The 20041-nt window shown below is 52.9% G+C and overlaps 2 protein-coding genes across 16 annotated transcripts in view; one reads left to right on the forward strand and one right to left on the reverse strand.

The window, feature by feature from the left end:
• RALGPS1 (Ral GEF with PH domain and SH3 binding motif 1) overlaps positions 1 to 20041 on the reverse strand; it is a 297855-nt gene that overhangs the window by 107527 nt on the left and 170287 nt on the right. The gene's annotated exons all lie outside the window — the stretch shown is intronic.
• Positions 1 to 20041, forward strand: part of ANGPTL2 (angiopoietin like 2) — a 35745-nt gene that overhangs the window by 5158 nt on the left and 10546 nt on the right. Inside the window, exon 2 of the mRNA XM_061154618.1 lies at positions 8170 to 9036. Within this exon, the coding sequence (XP_061010601.1) occupies positions 8220 to 9036 (817 nt within the window). The 5' untranslated portion in view covers positions 8170 to 8219. The remainder of the gene's footprint in view (positions 1 to 8169; positions 9037 to 20041) is intronic.

Raw genomic sequence — 20041 nt, forward strand, 5'->3', positions numbered from 1 at the left:
ATGGAAGCAGCCAGGGCTGCTCCTGGGAGCTGGAGGAGAGAGGGGGCCCCCTCCCCAAGAATGGCCAGCTTCACAGAGAAGGTCAACTGAGCAAGGAAGGCAGGACATGGGGAAGGTGCTGAGGCAGAAAGAACAGCACGTGCAGGGGCAGGGAGGCAGGACAACACAGGCTCTGTCTTCCAGCAGGACACTGACGGGCCAGCTGTGAGGTTTACAAAGATAGGCCTGGAGCAGTAGGCAGGCCAGCAATGCCCGTGTGGGTAAGGAAGCTGGCTCTGGAGTCAACACATCTGTTCCAAGCCCAGCTCCACTACTTGGGAGCTCTGAGGTCTGGGCAAAGCCCCACCATTACCTCTGTTTCCTCATCTGTGAAACGGGGATAATCACGGCCCCTGCCCTACAGAGTTGCTGGGATCGGGGACGGAGGCACGTGCTCATCGTGTCTGTGCTGGGGATGAGCTCTGCAACAGGGCCGAGGTGGCCATAGGGCCAGCCACTCAGCCTGGCCTGGAAGAGCAGCCCCAGGCAAGGTTTGGATTTCCCAGGAAGCCGCCCCGGGGCACCAGTGTCCACCCGGTCCCTGGCTGCTCCCTGCTGTCGGGGGCTCCCCCCAGATCCAAGGCTGCAGAGCACACGAGGCACGGCCGGAAATGCAGCAGCCAACTCGGGAGCCGGGCTCCGAAATGGCTTCTGCAGGCTCTCCGCCTCTGCTCTGCTGGCTGGGGCTCTTGGCACCCGAGGGATCAGTGTGCAGGCTTTGGGACCTTTCAAGATGGCTCCAAAATAATGTACTACGGAAAAGGAACAGCGGCATCCTTGTCCCCCGGCAAAGGCAACCCGTTCCCCGCCGCCGAACCACATCCTCTCCTAACCCGATGACCTCACAGGATGACCACAACCCACCTCTCCTCCATGAGCTCAGCCCTGCCCCGGAGCCAGCAACGCAACAGGGGCAGGCGCGTCAGGCAAGTTCGACTGCTGCTCTTCCCAGCAAATCTGCACAGTACCCACACTTCTGCTTCTCTGGCTTGAGCCCGTGTTCCCAGCACCCAGGACAGGGCTGGACCCTGACTGTAGCAACACACGATGGCTGGTTGGCTGGGAAGACTAAATGGATGGAGGGCTGGCTGGCTGGCTGGACAGACGACTCATTCAAAGGTCTTATAAGAGCTGGACTGGCAGGGTCTGGCCATCAGCTCCAGACCCCCTGGGCACCCACACTGCCTTCTGGCAGGGATGATTCACAGGCTCTCGGGCTGGGAGGGGATGGCAGTTGGAGATGTGGTTATTCCCTCCCTGGCCTCCAGGCTGGTGGTGAATCACCAGGACAAGCGATGCACAGTTCCTTCCCCAGGGTTTCTAAGGTGAGGACACTGCTGCGCATTCTAGATGTCCATTTTGGGGTCTCACCACTTGGATGATCAAGCAGCTGTTTCTACCATCCAACAAGACTCACCCTTGTGCTGACCTGAAAGCCATTTCTACCTTGTCAGTCAAAGAATGACTAAGAGGGAATCTGCATCCCGGCCGTTAAACAAACAGACAGGCACTATTATTCACACAGGTTGGGGAGGTGCTCTTGACCGAAGTGAAGACACAGACCTTGCAGCTGACGTGGACTTCCCAGTCCCGATGTTTCCTTCAAGGGACCTTAGGCAAGTGACCTAACATTTCTGGACCTGGGTTTCTTCTACTACAAATGCAGATAATAATGTCTGTCTCCTAGGTAAGGGACCAAATAGTTTAATACCCAACGAGGACATTTTTGAGAATAAAATGGGGTGCTATTAATAATTAATAAGACAACAGGCCTCAAGGGGGGCCAACCAGCATGCCCAGTCCCCTATTCATAAGGTGGTCAATGAGGTAGAGCACGGCTGAGCACATCCAAAGTCTGTAACAAACAAACGACAGCTGTTCTTATCTGTCCTATTGGTCATGTGGTCAGCTGGGCCCTGTAGGGCAGTATCTTCTGGAATGTTTCTTTATCTGGATCCCTCTGTCATCCCAGATTACCAGTTGGTTTGGTACTACCTGACTGGCACATCATATATCTCATAACCAGCTCTGGCAGGAAAAACCGTGCGTCAACTTTGAAGTTTTGATTTATTTTTTTTTTTCTTTTCTGTCCTGATGCTGGTTTAACATCATGATTCATGCTTGGGTCCACCAAGCTCACTCAAGCACAGCTCAAGTTCCCGGCTTCCTGTCAGGGGCCAGCTGGGCACTGAGCCAGGGGGGCAGTTCCAGATGCCCTTGCTGCCTTGGCAGAGGCCCCCTGCCCAGGCCTCCTGCAGGGCCTCTGGCCTGGACTCCTACCTGGCTTCCATCTGCGATCACAGAGTGATGGGGCAGGGCAGGCTGGGGAGAGAGGGACAGGCTCTGTGAGCCCCCAGGCAGGACCACAGCATGGACTAACGATGAAACACCATCCTGAGAGCTGATTCAGTTTGGGGTCAGCAGTGCCGGGGGTCCCAAGAGCTCTCCTGTTCTCCTCCTTGCCTCAGAGGGGGCGTGGCCGCCAGGGAACAATCCCCCTTGAGTTTCCCTGTCACTTTTATACATTCAACACAGACTCACGTTGGGATTCTGTTACCGACTGCTACTTGGCTAAGCTGATGACTTAGGACAAAATGACTCATGGACTTTGAATCTTAATAGCTTCCTTGCCTGCAACGGGAACAACTGTCAGCTTTGCCATTAGTCTTAAAAGCATCTTTGTGAGAATTAGAACACACTGCTGTGATTTAAATATACAAAACTACAAAGACTATGAATGTGAGCTGTGCTCCCTAGAGTTGCATAGTACACAACCTGGGTCACCATGCATGGCCACCCTGAAATAACAGCTTCCCTCCCAGGCCTGTTGGGAGGATGAAGTGAGACAATACTTATAAAGTGTTTGGATCACAGTGATAATTGGCTGTCGCTATTATTTTTGAAATTTACTTATTCCTACCCTTTGCGGTGAGAACTCACAAGATGACCCCAGGAAAGTAGCTTCTGCCGCAGGGTAGGACCCACAGCTCTGTCTTATGAAAACAGTTCTTCCCACAGAGTGGCCCCTCACTGGGCTGTGGTGATGAGGGGGACGTGGACACACGGTGTGTGGCCCCACCACAGCAGGCCAAGCAGGGACGCTCAGAGCTGCCCACCGGAGGCTGGGTGGGACCCAAGCCCTTGGGGAGGTGGCCTCCTGGCGTGCAGAGCCTGTCACGTGGCTTGGTCACACCAGCCCTGCTTGTGGGGAGGGAAACCCGTGCATAATGGAAACTCCTCACAATACAATGTGGAAAAGCAATTTCAAGAATCGCTTTTATTTTCCTTTTGAAGCCAAGGAAAACAGTTGGATTTGCTTTCCTCTGTTGGTCATAGGAAGAAACTGAGGAGCATCTCTTCAATTGGAGTCGAGTTCTCCTCCAGGCCTAAGACGGTTGGAATGCTGGGGGTTGGTGTTGGAGAGGGGGAGTTCCTTCTCTTGGGATGCAATTAGTTGAATAAATACCAAGAGAGCAAAAGTAAGCAAACTCATTACTGCCCATTAAGATCTGCCAAACTTGCAAAAAAGCTAAGGAAGGGGGCTGGAACCTTGAAGGAAAGTCAATTACTCTAAGGCAAAGGGGGCATAGCGCTTGGTGTCAGGCTGACCCCAGCTCTTGACAGAGTCAGCACTGGCTCTTGTCTGCCATGTGCTCCCGGCAAGTCACTTACCTGTCTGGATGCTGGTGCCCCCCTTTATAAACCTGGGGGAACCAATCTCACTGGATTCCCTGGGACAGTGCCCTGGTTCCTTCCCACCCTTCTTGTAACCACAACTGGCTCCGTGTCACTCCTGCCAAGCCCAGGCCTCATGGAAATGTGACAGTAAGACCCCAAATTGTGCGGCTTCACGACTGTTCCCACCAGCAGCAATGCAACAGGGAGCAAGCTACCTGACACCCTCTTGGGCTTTGGTTTCCTCACCCTCAAAATGGGCAGAATACTCCAAATGTCGTGGTGATTCCACGAAATAATATGTTATGCGACGGGCCTTCTGAACCTAAAAACTGAACAAGTGTTAACAACCATCAAGTTTGGTTCTCTTTTTAATCAAACAACTGCAAGAAACGCTCTTTAAAGACTGCACACTAGGGACCCCATGACAACCAGGACCAGTCTAACCACTGGGCTGGGAGGTGAGGCCAGACAGACCTCCTGGGCAGGCCCAGCTCTGCTACATGGAACAAGGCCCTCCTCTGGGAAGTGAGACTGCTGGCCGTGGAAGCTTCTGGGGCAGGGGTTGGGGGGAGACATGGTAGGATCCAAGGAGATGGTGCACGTGCTGGACACACAGCCCCTGAGTGTGTGTTGGCAAATGGCACACACTGTCGTTTGGCTCAGCTGGAGCTCTCATACGGCTATCACGACATCTTCACCTCTAGTTTGGGAAGCACTTCCATGGCCCTCACCAAGTATGGGAGAGGGGTTGGATCACCCCGTCTCATAGAAGAGGCTCTGCCTTCAGGACCTTAAGTCCAAGGGCACAGAGCTTTGCCCAGGGAAGCCGTGCAAGCCCACACTTGGGAGGGGACAGGACTCAACGGCAAACACTGCCACCCCGCCAGGTCTCGAGGCCCGGAGCCAAACTGTCTCCTGGGACCGTGGCAGTTTCTTGGCCAAGGGGAGCCCTCGCTGACATCCGCACTCAGCATCAAGGAGCAGAGAGCCAGGTGAGCCGCCCAGGCTGGGAGGGCGGCTCCCCACCATTGTTGTGGGTCGGGTGTGGCCCAGGCACAGGAGCAGCTAAAGAGCTTGGAAACTAGGCAAACACTCACAAACTCGGCCCCGTTTCCACCAACGTCACTGCAGCCCTAACCTCACAGCCCAACCCAACCCAGAGGCTCCTAACACCTTTCTCTGCCTGGCCCAAAAGGCCTGGACTGGCCTTCGGAACCAAGCTGGGGCCTTCTCAGTCAAGTGGAAAACAGCTCATTGTGGCCCTGGGGAGCACAGGATCTGTTTTGCAACCTCCCGCTGTCCAGGCTGCCCACCAGAGAAGTCCCCAAAAGGGTCTGGGGAAGACAAAACCTTCCGGTTCTGGGTGGTGGTTGTTATGTTAGTGTAAACTATCGTGAAATCAGAAAGTCATGATGCTAGCACTTTACTACTAGAAACCAGATCAAGAAAATTTCTACGTAGTCATTAAGAGTTGAAGGTTTGAGTACAGAAGGCTGGGGCTGAGTCCTGGTTCTGCTACTTTCCAGCGGCGTGAGCTTAAGCAAGTCACTTCGCCTCGCTGAGTCTCGGTTTCCTCATGGAAACGGAAAGAACAATGGTATCTACCAAAAAAGACACTGTGAGAATTCAATGAAGCAGAAAACCCTTGCAAAACGTTGAGTGCAGGTGGAGGTACACAACAGGCACTCAGGAAGTGGATGTTAGGGACAGTAGTAGTAAATGTAATTCGTGGTCTCCTGTGCACGCCCCCACACCCTCAGGCAGTCACTTGCCCTGGGCTCCTCTGGCCCTGCCTGCCTCTTCCTAGCACTCCCCACTGCCCGGCAGCTGTTGGTGGATGTGTCTTTTCATTCAGCGTACAAATATTCACTGAGCTCCCGTGTTATGCACTGTGGGGGCGGGGGGGTGGGGGAGGAGTGATGAAAACAGACAAGCCCCCTGCTCTCAGAGAGCTTTCATTCACAGGCATGGGTAGACAGACACCACATGTCTGATGGTGACATGGACTCTGGAGGGGGAAGGTGGCGAGGTCACAATTTTAAGTAAGCCGGGAAAGTTTCACTGGGAAGGTGATATTTCAGCAAAGACCTGAGAGCAGTGAGGAGGAAGCACGCATCAAGGAAACAGCTGAGTGTTTTGGACTGGGGCAAGTGCAAAGGGCCCTCACCATCAGCGAGCCTGAAGAACACCCAGGAGACCAGCGTGGCTGGAGCATGTGAGTGAGGATGAGAGGAGTTGGAGATGAGGTCAGGGAGGAAACTGGGCCAGAGCGGGGGGCCTTAGAGACCTGTTAGCTGCTTCTCCAAGACGAGAAGCCACCAGAGCACTTTGAGCAGCAGACTGACCTGATTTGACTTTTTTAAAAGGCTCACTCTGGCTGCCGGGTTGAGGACAGCCTCTTAAGGCAAGGGCAGGAGCAGTGAGACCAGTCTGGTCCAGGCGAGAGGTGAAGGTGGGCTGTACCAGGGTAGGTGGGGAGAAACTGTAGGATCCTGGGAATAGTCCCAGGATATTGCTGTGATAATCTGGTGGTGACTTAGATGTGGGGTATGATGGGAAGAAAGGAGTCAACGACAACATCAAGATTGTTGGCTGAACAATCAGAAGAACAGAGTCGCTATTTGCTAACCTAGGAAAAACTGGGATGAACAGGTTGGGATGGAGACTTGGGAAACCCCAGGAATTCATTTCTGGATAAGTTATGGCTGAGGTGCCCATAGCAGTAGCAGTAGAGTAGTTGAGCAGAAATGTCAAAGAGGCAGTTAGACATATGAGTCTGGACTCAGAGGGGCAGGGAAAAGTCCTCAGACTAGACTGAACAAGATGATGTCTGAGGACTGAGCTCTGCCACCCCCTCCCCACCCAGGACAGGGCTGGGAAGGGGGCATGGTGAACCAGCAAAGGAGACTGAGGAGCAGCCAGTGAGATGGGAGGAAAGTGTGGCGTTTGGGGAAGGAAGTCCCAGGAGGGAGTGATCTGCCACGTCCGGCAGTGCTGAGAGGCGAAACATCCGCGAGGACCAAGAACTGAGCCTTTGGTCTGGAAAGAGAGGCCCCCTGTGATCCTGTCCAGGACACTTGGAACCGAGGGGAGGGGGCAGGCCTGATGGGAGTGAGCTCAAGAGAGAACAGGAAGAGAGAACTTTCTGGAAATGGTATGGGAGGGTGTGGGCAACTCTTCAGAGGGTTTTGCTAAAAAGGGGAGCAGAGAAATGGAACAGTAGCTGGAGAAGGGACATGAGGTCAAGTGAGGATTTTCTTTTAAGCTGAAAGAAATCACGATCATAGGGAAAAAGTGATCACGCCGAGGAGCTGGGGAAGAGCAGCCAGAGCCACGTCCTTGAGTGGGCAGAGGGAGGAGTGAGCTGCGCACGTCTGTCCCCTCCCTCTTGGCCTGGCTTGCTCCTCCTCATCCCTCTGGGGTCAGCACGAAGGTCACTTTCTCAGGGAAGCTTTCCTGACCCTTCTGGTTAGGTCAGTTTCCCGTTCTACCCTCCCATCGCATTCACCACGTCTGCCTCCTGGCACTCAGGGGCTCTGAGATGATGGGTAAGCCCGCTGAGGGCAGGGCTGGCTCTATCCTGTTTGCAGCTGCACGTCCAGTAGCCAGCACACCGCCTGGCACACCCCAGGTGTTCCATGGATATCTGGGGAAGGAACAAGTGGTCTAAGAACAGAACTGAAACTAATCTGGTGACACGTGTCTCTTTCCTGCTCCCACCTGGCTAAATCCTGTTGCAGTGATGGGGACAGTGTGGATACTGCGTGTTGAAAATAGTGCATTTAGCAGAGCTCAGTTATCTGCTCTGTAGCTTGGCTAACACACAGACTGAAGCCATGTGATTAGACGCATCTTTCCGCTGACATTGTCCACCACAAACCGAACACGTCCCATACCACATCTAGCAGATCATTCATTTAACAAACACTTGCGGACAGCTGCCTGCGTGCAGCATCCTGAGGATACAGGATGGAAAAAGACACAGTGCTGGCCCTCAGGGAGCACAGAACCATGAAGAGATCACACAGAGTTCAGATTCATCTCATCCGTGATGGGTGTTACAAAGGCCACGTCCAGGGGAAGACTTAACAGTCTGAGGCAGAGGAGGAGAGAGACAGGCCAAGCCTTCCTCTGCCTCCCCTCCCAGCTTCAGGCTGCCCTCCTATGGTTCTCGGGCTCCAGGCCAGGTGCTCGACGAGAGGGCCGCGGGCACTGGCTGGCCCCAGGAGCGGCAGGGCCTCAGCCTGCTGCCTTGCACATGCCCCGGTCCCCTCCCGAATCTTTTCCGCCTCTGCCAGGCCTCCTGTCCCCTCCTGCGGCTCCCAGAAGGGCTGCCTCCTGAAGCAGCGTTTTTGGAAACAGCTGCCCAACGAGAAGGCTGAGCTCATTTATGGCACCGGCCGCTGGCCGTGACATAACCATTACTGAGTCTGCTCTTCTGTTTACTTTCAGGGTTTCGCAGGCTCTGCTCAGCAAAGACGAACCCCCGGTGTGCAAGGACCATGAGGCCGCTGTGCATGACGTGCTGGTGGCTGGGACTGCTGGCTGCCCTGGGAGCGGCGGCGAGCCAGAAGGATGGCTTGGAGGGCACCGAGGAGGGCTCACCCGGTGAGTTCGTCTACCTGAACAGGTACAAGCGGGCCGGCGAGTCCCCGGACAAGTGCACCTACACCTTCATTGTGCCCCAGCAGCGGGTTACAGGCGCCATCTGCGTCAACTCCAAGGAGCCCGAGGTGCTCCTGGAGAACAGGGTGCACAAGCAGGAGCTGGAGCTGCTCAACAACGAGCTGCTCAAGCAGAAGCGGCAGATCGAGACGCTGCAACAGCTGGTGGAGGTGGACGGCGGCATCGTGAGCGAGGTGAAGCTGCTGCGCAAGGAGAGCCGCAACATGAACTCTCGGGTCACCCAGCTCTACATGCAGCTCCTGCACGAGATCATCCGCAAGCGGGACAACGCGCTCGAGCTCTCGCAGCTGGAGAACCGCATCCTCAACCAGACGGCTGACATGCTGCAGCTGGCCAGCAAGTACAAGGACCTGGAGCACAAGTACCAGCATCTGGCCACGCTGGCCCACAACCAGTCTGAGATCATCGCCCAGCTGGAGGAGCACTGCCAGCGGGTGCCCGCCGCCCGGCCCGTGCCCCAGCCACCCCCCGCTGCCCCGCCCCGCGTCTACCAGCCGCCCCCCTACAACCGCATCATCAACCAGATCTCCACCAACGAGATCCAGAGCGACCAGAACCTGAAGGTGCTGCCGCCCCCTCTGCCCACCATGCCCACCCTCACCAGCCTCCCGTCCTCCACAGACAAGCCATCAGGTAAGTCCTTCCCAGCGTTGCGGAACCCCGCAACATCTGGGCCTCAGGGCTGGGCACCGGGCCTCTCTTGGCTGTGACCGCAAGCGGGGGAGGAATAGCGGTAAGCCGAAGCTGGGCCAAAGGCTTGTGCAATCCCCTGGCGGTCCCTGGGGCCGAGCCGCTGGAGCCGGTGGGGTGAGAGGGAGGCCACGGTCCTCAAATGGATGCCCCAAGGTAGAACCAGGAAACGGGGGAGTGTCAGAAGACAGCAAATATTTTCTGGCTTCTGCTAGGAAAAACCCCAGGCCTGAGTTCTCCGGGCTCTGCGTGAGGTGCTCTGTGCTGGTGGATGGGATGAGCGCTCCTATGAGTGCACGTAATGTGCCTGGCACAGAACGGGCCTTCAGTGAATGTTCATGGAAGAAACAACAGACCAGAGGAAGAGAAAGTGTTATCACAGCAGAAGTAGGATGAACACGTGGTAGGGAGCGGCCTACCCTCCCTAGGAAGAAGCACTTTCTAAAGCCCACACATTTCCTAGAGTCTGCTGCAGTCTAGAATTTTCAGTGATGATTCCACACACTCTTAAATACATGTCTCATCTTAAAATATGATAATTCTCAGAATATCATGATGGGGGAGGAATGGGGCTGTTGGTAGGTTCTGAAGCTTGACCCAGACACTGGCGCTGGGCACTTTCGTGTATGTTACCTCTTTAACCCCTGCAGCTCCTTATGGAAGGTTAACTGAGAGGATGAGTGACTTGCTCACGCTGGGTCTGAATTCAGGCTTTTCACTTTAAAGCTGCGGCTGACTCCTCAGTGCACTAGGACTCTGGGCATCTGCACCCTTGGCAGGGGGAGCATGAGTCCAGCCCCCAGGGTTATTCATCCAGGACCTGTGAGTCTTCCAAACGGGCTGGTGGGTGAGGACTACATCTGTCTTTGCAGAAAGTAACCACGTATCTGCTTCAAGTCAGTGACATTTGTACCACTTCGTTATATAAGCAGGGAGATATTTTTACTGAAAATATCCTGTTTTACACTTATTTCACACTTCTGAAAATAACCACCAGTACTGGGAAGAGCAGCTTCTTGCTAATTCCAGAGAAGGACTGAACCTGAGTGCAGGAGGGTGGCCCATGCGAAAGACAAGGGCGGCATTGTCTGCAGGTACAGGGCGGGGGAGGAGGGGTGTAGGAGCAGGGCAGGGCATCTTACTCACAGCAAAGCCCTCTACTGGGTGTGCAGGTTGAAGACTTGTGCTCTGGAGCAGACTGACCTGGGTTCAAATTCTGATTTCACCACTGATCAGCTCTGGGACATTAGGCAAGTCACTTTGCCCCCAGAGCCTCCATTTCCCCATCTGTCAATTGTCAATGGGTTTAAATAGTGCCTACCTGAGGATTAAATGAAATACTGCAAGGCGTGGTTAGCAGAGTTCTGGGCCCATGGTAAGTTTCATTACATGGCAGCTATGAGTTTCCCTCTGATCTTGGTCTCTTTATCTTGAAACAGGAGATTGAACTTTATTAATAAAAGATAGTCCATGTTTAGCTCTTCATTCTACAGCTGATGACTGGTTCATTTGTTGTTTGTTGTTGTTCAGTTGCTAAGTCCAACTTTCCCGTGACCCCATGGATTGCAGCCTGCCAGGCTCCTCCATTCCTTGGGATTTCCCAGGCAAGAATACTGGAGTGGGTTGTCATTTCCTTTTCCAGGGGATCTTCCCGACTCAGGGATCGAACCCACATCTCCCGCATTGCAGGCGAATCCTTTACCGCTGAGCCAGCGGGCTCAGTTCCACTAGAGAGGGCAGAGTACACTAATACACCTGATAGAACAAGCAGAGGGTAAAACGTGCCCGTGGGCACCAAATGAAGGCTCAGCTGAATATTGTAATTCCGACATGAGGCAGGCTGACCTCAGTGTTTATGCAATAGATCTCCTCTAGCTTAAGCATCTCTGGTTTCTGACTCAACAGTCCCAAAACATTCCTGAGCTTGAACTCAGCTGGCAGATACATAGTGGAGGAACAAAGACCTAAGTCTGCATCCGGGATCTACCTTTTGCTAACTGTTCGCTCCTGAGAAAGTTACTTAACTCTTCTGAGCCTCATTTTTCTCCTCTGTAAAATGGGGACAAGAGTCATAACATCACAGGGTTGCTGTGGAAACTCAATGCAATCAGGCATGCAATATACATCATGTAGGGGCAGCCAACAATAGCTGAGTCCCTCCTCTTTGCCAATCACAGTGCTGGACTGTGTGAAAATGACAGTCCTAACCTTCAGGAATTTAGTCTTGAGGGAGGTGGCAGATTCATGAATGCATTGGAACCCACCTGTGCTGTCTGTTCTGCTTAGTCCCTCAGTCGTGTCTGACTCTTCACGACCTCACGTCTGCTGCCTACCAGTTCTCAACCCCAAAATCAGCACCTCAGATCTGACAAGGGGTTTCACTGACCTGCAAGGCCAACATTTCCAGAATGTTGTGAGAACTTGTGGGACCAACATAGCAAAGTACCTGAAATCAGGAATGCAGGGAAAACCATGGGCTGTGCGGTCACCATGGTAGCACTACAGGGTGCTGGGTGACCAGAGGGGCGTATGAGGGCCTACGGCACTAGGTCGACAGGGGGGCGTGACTGAGTCCGCCTGAAGTAGAAGGGACAAGCTGGACAGAGTTGGGGATGTCGGTGTTGCCTCCTGAAGGATCTGTAAAGAGTTTACCAGGTGGACTCAGGAGTTGGGCAACTGAGTTACCAGTGGGTCACCCGTGGAGATAATTAAGTCCGTGCAAAGACCCAGGGGCCTGGCCCTATCAGAGGCCCCTCAAGTGGCCCAGCTCCACTGCTTCTTCACATGCATAATTCAGTCCAGGCTCTGCGCATTCCAAGGCTTCTGGGTGCGACCAATCCCTTTCCCTCCCACTGAAGGAAGCCCACCAGCATGGAGGGAACTGCAGTGATTTCATCATGGAGATTGTCGAAATGCACTATAATTAACTTTTTATTTTTAAGCAAAGCCCTCCCAAATGTTGGTACCAATTGTTGGTAACTGCTTTCTCGTGACTCACCTGACCACTGAGCTTCCCACAGGAGGCACGTCCCCCGTCCTCCCCAGACTGAACACCTGGCTGCGCAAGCTGAAAGAGGTGGGCAGAGGCTGCAGGGAGGCCGGGAGGCCCTCCCCTCTCCTGGTGTTGGACTGGGCAGGAGGAAAAGGCAGATGGTCTCTCCAGCCAATCGGCAGAGAGCTCCAAGCTGGCCTGTGCTGAGAGCTTGGAGCAGGTTCTGGTCTTAGACGAAACTTCCCTCTCTGCTCTGGCCCGACAGTTCCTTTGGTCCACGGACATCACAGAGCCACAGACACTTCTTCAATTAAGCACCTCGGCACTCGCGCCCTGGCAGCTTCTAAATCTCTCATTTCACAGCCTCAGAGCCACCTCCTCTTCTCCTTGTTGTCCCGGCGGCTCGGCCCGCAGCACGCCCCTCCCCGGGGGGCTGAGGTGGCCATGGCCACTTATCTGACGCTGCACTCACCAGCTTGTTCCCAGCCAGACAGTAACAGGCTGGCCCCAGGCCAGACCCAGGCTGCTGAGAGCCTGAGTGATGAGGCCCAGGCAAGCTCCTGGCTTCCCTGGCGCCTCACTTGGGTTTTGTCCTGTCTCCCTCCGTCTGGCCAGACCTAAGGGCATTTCCATGAGGGTGACGTTTGTGACTAGACCTGGGCCAAATGGCCTTGCCTGTGGCCCTTATCCCCACCCCCCCCGGGGGGGGGGATCCTGTGGCCCTCTGCCCCGGGGGGTCCTGGGGCTGCTGCCGCCCTCCCTCCACCCCTCCACTCTTCCTCACACTCACGAGTCCCTGACATCTTCCTCACCTGCATGCCCTGTGCACACACGTCAGTCAGATCTGTTAAAGAGGAAGAAGGCTGCAGGGGTCACTCTCTAAAAGGCTCAGGACAGGACAGCATGGAGCCTCGGCTCGGGCCTGCTCTCAAGGTGGTCCTACGAGGCCCGGGACACGACCCCTCAGCCCAGCCTGGGCACTGCCATGCGCATGCCAGCCCTCCTGCCACAGCGCCATCCTAGGCACTGACCAGAGAAGAAAATAGAGTGTGTCCTCCAGTTGCCACAGGGAGGCCGTATCTAAAATGCACCTTTAAAAACCAAAAGGAGTAGGCATTTCCAGCTGTTTTCTCTCCGGAGAAAGACATAATCAGCTCGGTTTGTTTTCTCAGTGGATAGAGAAGGGACCTTAAAATCATAAAAATTTTGGAGCTTGTTAGGAGCCTCTCGGGTCCCCTGGCATAGGCTGCTTTGTTCTGGAGTCTGTTGGTGACAGAGCCAACACTGGTCCCAGGACTTGTAACTTCCAGGATATTAAGGTTCAGAGAGGTTAAGCAACTTTTGGAAGACTACACAGCCTTGGATCAACCAAAGTTCAGACCCAAGTCTGTCTTAACGACTCTGGGATACTGGAAATTGCCATGGAAAGCCTGGGGGGGATCTGGTGTGAACATCATTCTATAGATGCTTGACTTGACCTCCAGTGCCAGCTGCCTGGGACCTGACGCTCCATCACAACTTCAGGTACCGGGTTCCAGACAGCTCCCCATTAAAGATCAGCTAGATTTGTGAGGTCTGTTATTAGAACTCTCATGGTTCTGATAACAGAGACATCATCACTGTGAATATAGGATAAAGGAAGTAGACCTAAGCTAGCCTCATACTTCAGAGTTTCTAAAACAACAGAGTTCTCCCACACAAAACACAATATGCACCTGACTTCCCATCAGTGGACCCAGCTGAAGCTGTCAATAAATCTGATATTTCATTTGTATCAAGCCTGGGCCAGTTTCATTTGTATCAAGCCTGGGCCAGTTCTCCAGGGTTACTTCTACTCAGCATTTTAATGCCTAGTCTGAAGTCCTGACTTCTTTAAATATGTTAACCCTAAATATATAAAATTCAGTAGCCATGATTTGTTCTTGGGGCCACAACAGGTGGCAATCACTCTGCTTCACAGAGAACACATAGAAACCACCCAACCCTCACAACATGTTCCCCGGCCATGGAGCCACAGACAACCCTAACAAGACTGTTTTCCTAGATGGATTTCTTAGGGAGAGAGAGAGAGAGAAAGGCAATTTTAACATCACCCTGCAGCATGTGGGATCTTTGTTCCCCAACCAGGGATTGAACCTGGGCATCCTGCATTGGCGGCGTGAACTCTTAACCACTGAACCGCCAGGCAAGTCCCCTCCCTTTATATTTTATTTCCCCCTATGAGGCAGGAAATAGGTACGTTCAGTTGTGGTCTAAGACAGAGAACGAGATCAGTCACTCGTGTCTTCCATTCCTTCTGGAGGTCAAGCAATGGTCTCTCCAGTGAGGGCTGCTGGTCCCATGTGTGCTGGAGCCCTGCTGGTGGACTGGAGAGAGGCACTGTGAGGATGGTGAGGGTGTGGCCAGCCGGCACGTGGCCTTTAGAGTCACAGAGGCCACAGGAAAACCCAACCTGTCTCTCTTGCCTCCACAGCCTGTGCTGTTTTGTTTCTAGAATGTTATTGTTAAACAACATAAGACTCCCAAATTCATCAGGAATGACGTCATCCAGTGATATTTCAAACAGCATTCTTTGCTAGCTTCTTCATAAACAGATGCCACTTGAGTGGGGTCATCTTCCTCTCAGCTTTGCTTTCTCTGCTCTCCTTCTGGGGCTTCCCAGGTGGCTCAGTGGTAAAGAATCTGCTTGCCAATGCAGGAGATGTGGGTTCGATCCCTGGGTTGGGAAGATCACTTGGCGAAGGGACTGGCAACCCGCTCCAGTATTCTTGCTTGGGAAATCCTACGGAGAGACGAGCCTGGCGGACTGCAGTCCATGGACTCACAGAGAGTAGGACACGACTGAGCAATTGAGTGCATGGGCTCTCCTTCTGGGGTACCTCGGAGCAGAGCACCATGGCAAGCTCTCCTCTGTTACTCAGGCACGTTCCAGGGAGGACATTCGGCTAAATCCTCAGATTGTTTACAGCCCTCGGAGATAAACCATCAACTTGTTATTGTTACAAGTGGTGAGTTGGCATCCTTCGACCTGGAAATCCCAACAGTTTGGCACTTGGCAGAGTGAATGTAATCTAGAAAATCCTGGAGCTCAGAGCTCTCTGGCCAGCTCACCAGTCACAGGAAAGGATTGCTCTGGTGGATTTATGTGATGGACTGTATTGTAACCCTGGGATGCTCCCCCAGAAAAAAAATGACAAAGGAGGCAGAATTAAGTTAGCATCATACAACAGCATCTAAGACGAGGCTGGCTAGGTTTGTTGAATGCAGTGGGTCGAGCACTGTTATAAAAGTCCCAGTGGTCTTGGTCAGCAGCGAGGAAGAAAGGCAGATGTTGAGACTGCCCCAGGGACAACAAGACTACCACCCCACCTCCCTTGCAGCACTTCAGATGCCCCTGCGATGACCCTGGAGGAAGAACGCACTGGATCCTGGTCTTTCATCACGAGATGAGCCAATAAGCTGCAGGGCCTGGAATGTTTTTATGTCATTTTCTCAAATGAATAAGTGATTTTCCCAGAATAGATTTTTCTAATAATTTAAGTTAAAATTACGTACACACAGAGAGAAATTTTGCTAGGAAAGTTATAGTTTAAGTGACAGATAAAATAGCTTTTTAAAAAAAAAGTGTCCAAATGTTGAAATCAAGCAATCTTAGGTGGTATGCTAGAATAACATCCAAAAGAACAGAAAATCCAATCACCTGGCCCTAGTCATGTACATATGTGAGAGATGGGCCATGAAGAAAGCTGAGCATCTCGAATTGTGCTGGAGAAAACTCTTGAGAGTCTCTTGGACTGCAAGGAGATCGAACCAGTCCATCCTAAAGGAAATCAACCTTGAATATTCATTGGAAGGACTGATGCTGAAGCTGAGGCTCCAATGCTTTGGCCACCTGCTGCCAAGAGCCCACCCACTGGATAAGACCCTCATGCTGGTAAAAACTGAAGGCAAAAGGAGAAGATGGGGACAGAGAAGGGAAATGGTTAGATAGCATCACTGATTCAATGGGCATGAATCTGAGCAAACTCTGGGAGATAGTGAAGGATAGAGAAGCTTGGTGTGCTGCAGTGCATGGAGTCACAAAGAATCAGAGACGACTTGGCGACCGAACACCACCATCATACTGAGCATAACAAGCAGGCATCCTACTTTGGGCCGTCTAGGCTTCCCCAGAAAACAGGTTCCATTTCTCAAGGTTTGATCTGGATGCTAATTATCCTCTGCTGTGGGGTGGTCCCTGTTACTGGATGGATTTATTATTACCGATTCTCAAACTGGAAAAAAAAAACAGAATGAAGATGACAAAGGGAACACAGCTCATGGTGGTGAGAAGATGGGAGGCAGGGAAAGGTGAGGGAGGCAAGAGGTAACTGTAGGTGCTAAACTGGGTCAACACATAATCACTGCCCTGAGAAGGCAGTAGGAAGAACCACGGCATGAAAAGCAGAGCAGCATTCCAACCCCACATCCTCCACTTCCCAGTCGTTTGGACTGCTCCAAGCTGGACCTCATGATAAGAGTGTGTAAGGCACTCAGCACGTGAAAGGCTCTACATCCATGGCAGTCATCCTTCTGACTATATTCCAGTAAAGACAGACATTTAAGGCTCTATAGGAACCCCGAGGAGGACTGAGGAGCTCTTCCAGAGGTGGGGGCAGGCTTCCTGGAGGAGGACTGAGGACCAGGCAGATAGCTCTCAGAACCACTGCCCCCATCGTCAAGAAACCAAGAAGATCAGGCTTGTTGCTGAGCAGATGTCCAGTGCTCAGAAAGAGGAAGAGGAAAAGATGAAGTACTAGAATTGCGTGCCTACCAGTTGGTGGTATGTGGTCAAACCCCAGTGAAGTTACACACAGAAAAGTTTATGAAGATGGGTGTGCATGTGGGAAGAGTGACAGGTGATCAATGAAAGTGAACAAGGTTCTCTAGGAACAAGCCTGTAAACTGATTCCCTCTCTTGGGAAGGATGAACAGGGTGGCCAACCATAGGGAAGGGCACCTATCCAGGACCTGTGGGGTCATGGTCAGGGCTCTACAGAGCTCCTCCACAAGGTGCCCTGAGAAGACTCTCATTGCTGCAGCCAGGGGCTCTGGGGCTTCACCCCACAGGTCTGGGGAGCCTCGAGGAGCTGCTCTGCACCCAGAGAACCCCCCACAGCCCCTCCTAATCTGACTTCTTTTCTTTGTAAAATCGATTTGAAGTCCCCACCTGTCCCCTGCCCAAGGGTACTGGTGGACACCCAGGAGTGGACGCTGTGCTTTTCAAAGTGTTCTCTGGGAAGTAGTGCTGCTTATCGGTCTATCCTGAGGTCAAACAGGTGAAATGGAATCCCTTCAGGCTCTTCCTGGGCCCCAGGGGCTCTCCTTCAGGGAGATCTCAGAACGTACCAAATGCACTGAAATATACCCACCTTGCACATCCATTGTAACTTTTACTGTAAAAATTTTGAAGGGAAATTTTTTAATAATTTAGAGTTTGAAAGTATTTGGCCAAGAGCAGCACAATTAATTTATAGTTGGCTCTGAGTTCTCGGCAAACATCAGGCATGTTGAGGAATTCTTGGGAAGTGAGAAAAAGCTAACCTACAAATTGTTTTCAAAAGTAATAACATTTTTGAAGACTAAATTTAATGGACTTGACAAGATGTTACACTTTGTAGAAATTTAATTGTATGCTTATAAACTTGGACTTAGCAGTTTGGTTTTTTTTTTTTTTTTTTTCATATTTTAGAGTTAACACATTTTTTCAGGCCTGAAAAGCTTTTCAGGAGCTCATGAAAAGCATGTCAGCCCCAGGCAGCGGGCTCCATGTCCCGCTTAAAGGGACATGAAGGACATAAGGACTTAAAGGGCCTGAACAGCAGGCATAAGCATCTGGACTCTTTCCCCAAAAGAGCCAGAAACGACGCTCAGAGGGTCACCTCTGGGGCGGGTGCTGCAGGAGCTTGGCCAAGATGGCTATGGGAATGTACCAGCTGTTCCTGTGTTAGGGCATTGTTTTGTGCTCTGGTTCACCGAAAAGTGGTGACTGGCGGAGAATATAGATGTTCACAACGGAAGCACGGTTTCCCCAGCTGTCTGTATGTGTGAGACTTGGGCAGCACCCGCTCTCCACATCTGGGTGTCAGCTCTCCGGCCTCACCCCAGAACTTCTCCCTCAGGCCACAGGCTCCTCTGCGTGGACTCAGGTGGTCCAGTCTGGAGATGTGCAGTAGAGACGCCTGGCAGGCTGCAAGCCAGCAGCGTGGTCTAGGCCAGCTCATGGCCGGGAAGGGCTCTGCCCTCTCCCCAAGCCTCAGGGCACCACAGAGAAGAGCCACAGAGGTCTGATGTCCACCTACTTCTCAGCTCCTGGCCTCGGCTGGTCGGCCTGGTCAGATCTTCATGGGCCACGTTCCCCTAGTGGAGGGGTGACTGTGTTGAAAACTGATGCAGGTGGTGAGCCCATTTCTCCACCAGGGTCTGGGTGGGCGAGTCGGGCTGAAGCTGGTCTGCCTCAGACCCACAGGGAGGACACCGGGACTAAGAAGTCACCTGGAGATCCAGACTGACTGCAGGCTCCAACTCAGCTTCACAGAGAGGCCCTGCCACTGGGGGTACTGAGCCCTAGATGGGCCAGCGATATGTGGCTCCTGGCTTCCTGGGAGGCAAGGAACCCCAGCGGGGAGGAATGGAGCAGGAGGGCACTTAGGGCCCCAAACCTGAAGACCTCCAATGCTCGCCAGACCCTGGTACTTGGGGGCCCGAGACCTGTCTGTTCTGTGTTCCCACGGCCAACATCCCTTCTCCCCGAGGCCTCCTGACTACAGGGCCTGAGTGCCCCCTCCACGCCCTGTGCTGCTCCTCCGGGGAACCACGCAGACTCCGCTCAGCCACGGCACTTCTCTTCACGTGGAATGTTCTGGTCACAGCTCCGCCGAGAGTGTAAATATGGTCTTTATAGAGAGGAGGCTCTCTATAGTGCAGGGCGCTCCCTGCACTCAGAGCCTCGGTGCCGCCGAGTTAGTGTTGGCCTGGCACTCGGGGCAGGGCTGCCCTTTCAGAAGGAGTGCCAAGTGAAACACCGCTGGGCACTCCGCGCTCTCTAAGGAGAGCCCCGCCTGCCGCATGCTAAAGATGCAGCTTCATTGACAAAAAAAGGTTTCCATTCTTCATCCCAATGCTTCTTTGTGGCCCTCTCCACTGAAATTCTGACTTTTACAATATGCCTTTATGGAAAATGTCTACCAGTAAATAAGCTTACACTTAGTCTTGGGAATCAAAAAAGCAAATCCAGTTGCTTGTTTGGGGTGGACAGCTCTAAAACTACCAGCTTTCAACTGTCAAAGGAAAGGAAACACGAACCCTCTCTGGCACCTGCCCTGGTCAGCCTTGTGCTGGGTGCTGTCTTCCAGAGACCCTCAGAAAGTAAGGTCCTTTCCCTCTGATTACAGAAGAGGAGGCGGAGGCTCAGTGAGGAGTCACCCAGTGAGAAGATGCGGCCACCAAGCTTTGAGCCGAGGGCTCCTGACTCCAAGTTTGGGGTCCCATCCCAGGCACACAGATTTCTGAGTCCTAGTCCGACACCTCTCCGAGTCCTACACCACGACGTCATGTATGTGCTCAGTCGCTCAGTCATATCCGACTCTGTGCAACCCCATGGACTGTAGCCCACCAGGCTCCTCTGTCCCTGGGGTTCTCCCGGCAAGAACACTGGAGTGGGAGCCATGTCCTCCTCCAGAGACCACGTACACGTACCAGTTACAGGTTTCTCATCAGAGGCGGGTGTTTTGACTCTGTCATTTTAATGCAGCTGCATGACAATCTCCTTGCTGCTGTTTTCTGCTACTTTATCATTTTATTGCTGTCAACATTTCCTGACTAACTTTCGTCCATCATTTCATCTTCTGACCCTTGCCCCGGCGCCTTTAAGAAGAAGAGGGAACATGTTTGAATGCAGGAGCTCTTCTAGAGCTC

Source organism: Dama dama, chromosome 11, assembly GCF_033118175.1.
Source record: "Dama dama isolate Ldn47 chromosome 11, ASM3311817v1, whole genome shotgun sequence".
Lineage (NCBI taxonomy): Eukaryota > Metazoa > Chordata > Mammalia > Artiodactyla > Cervidae > Dama > Dama dama.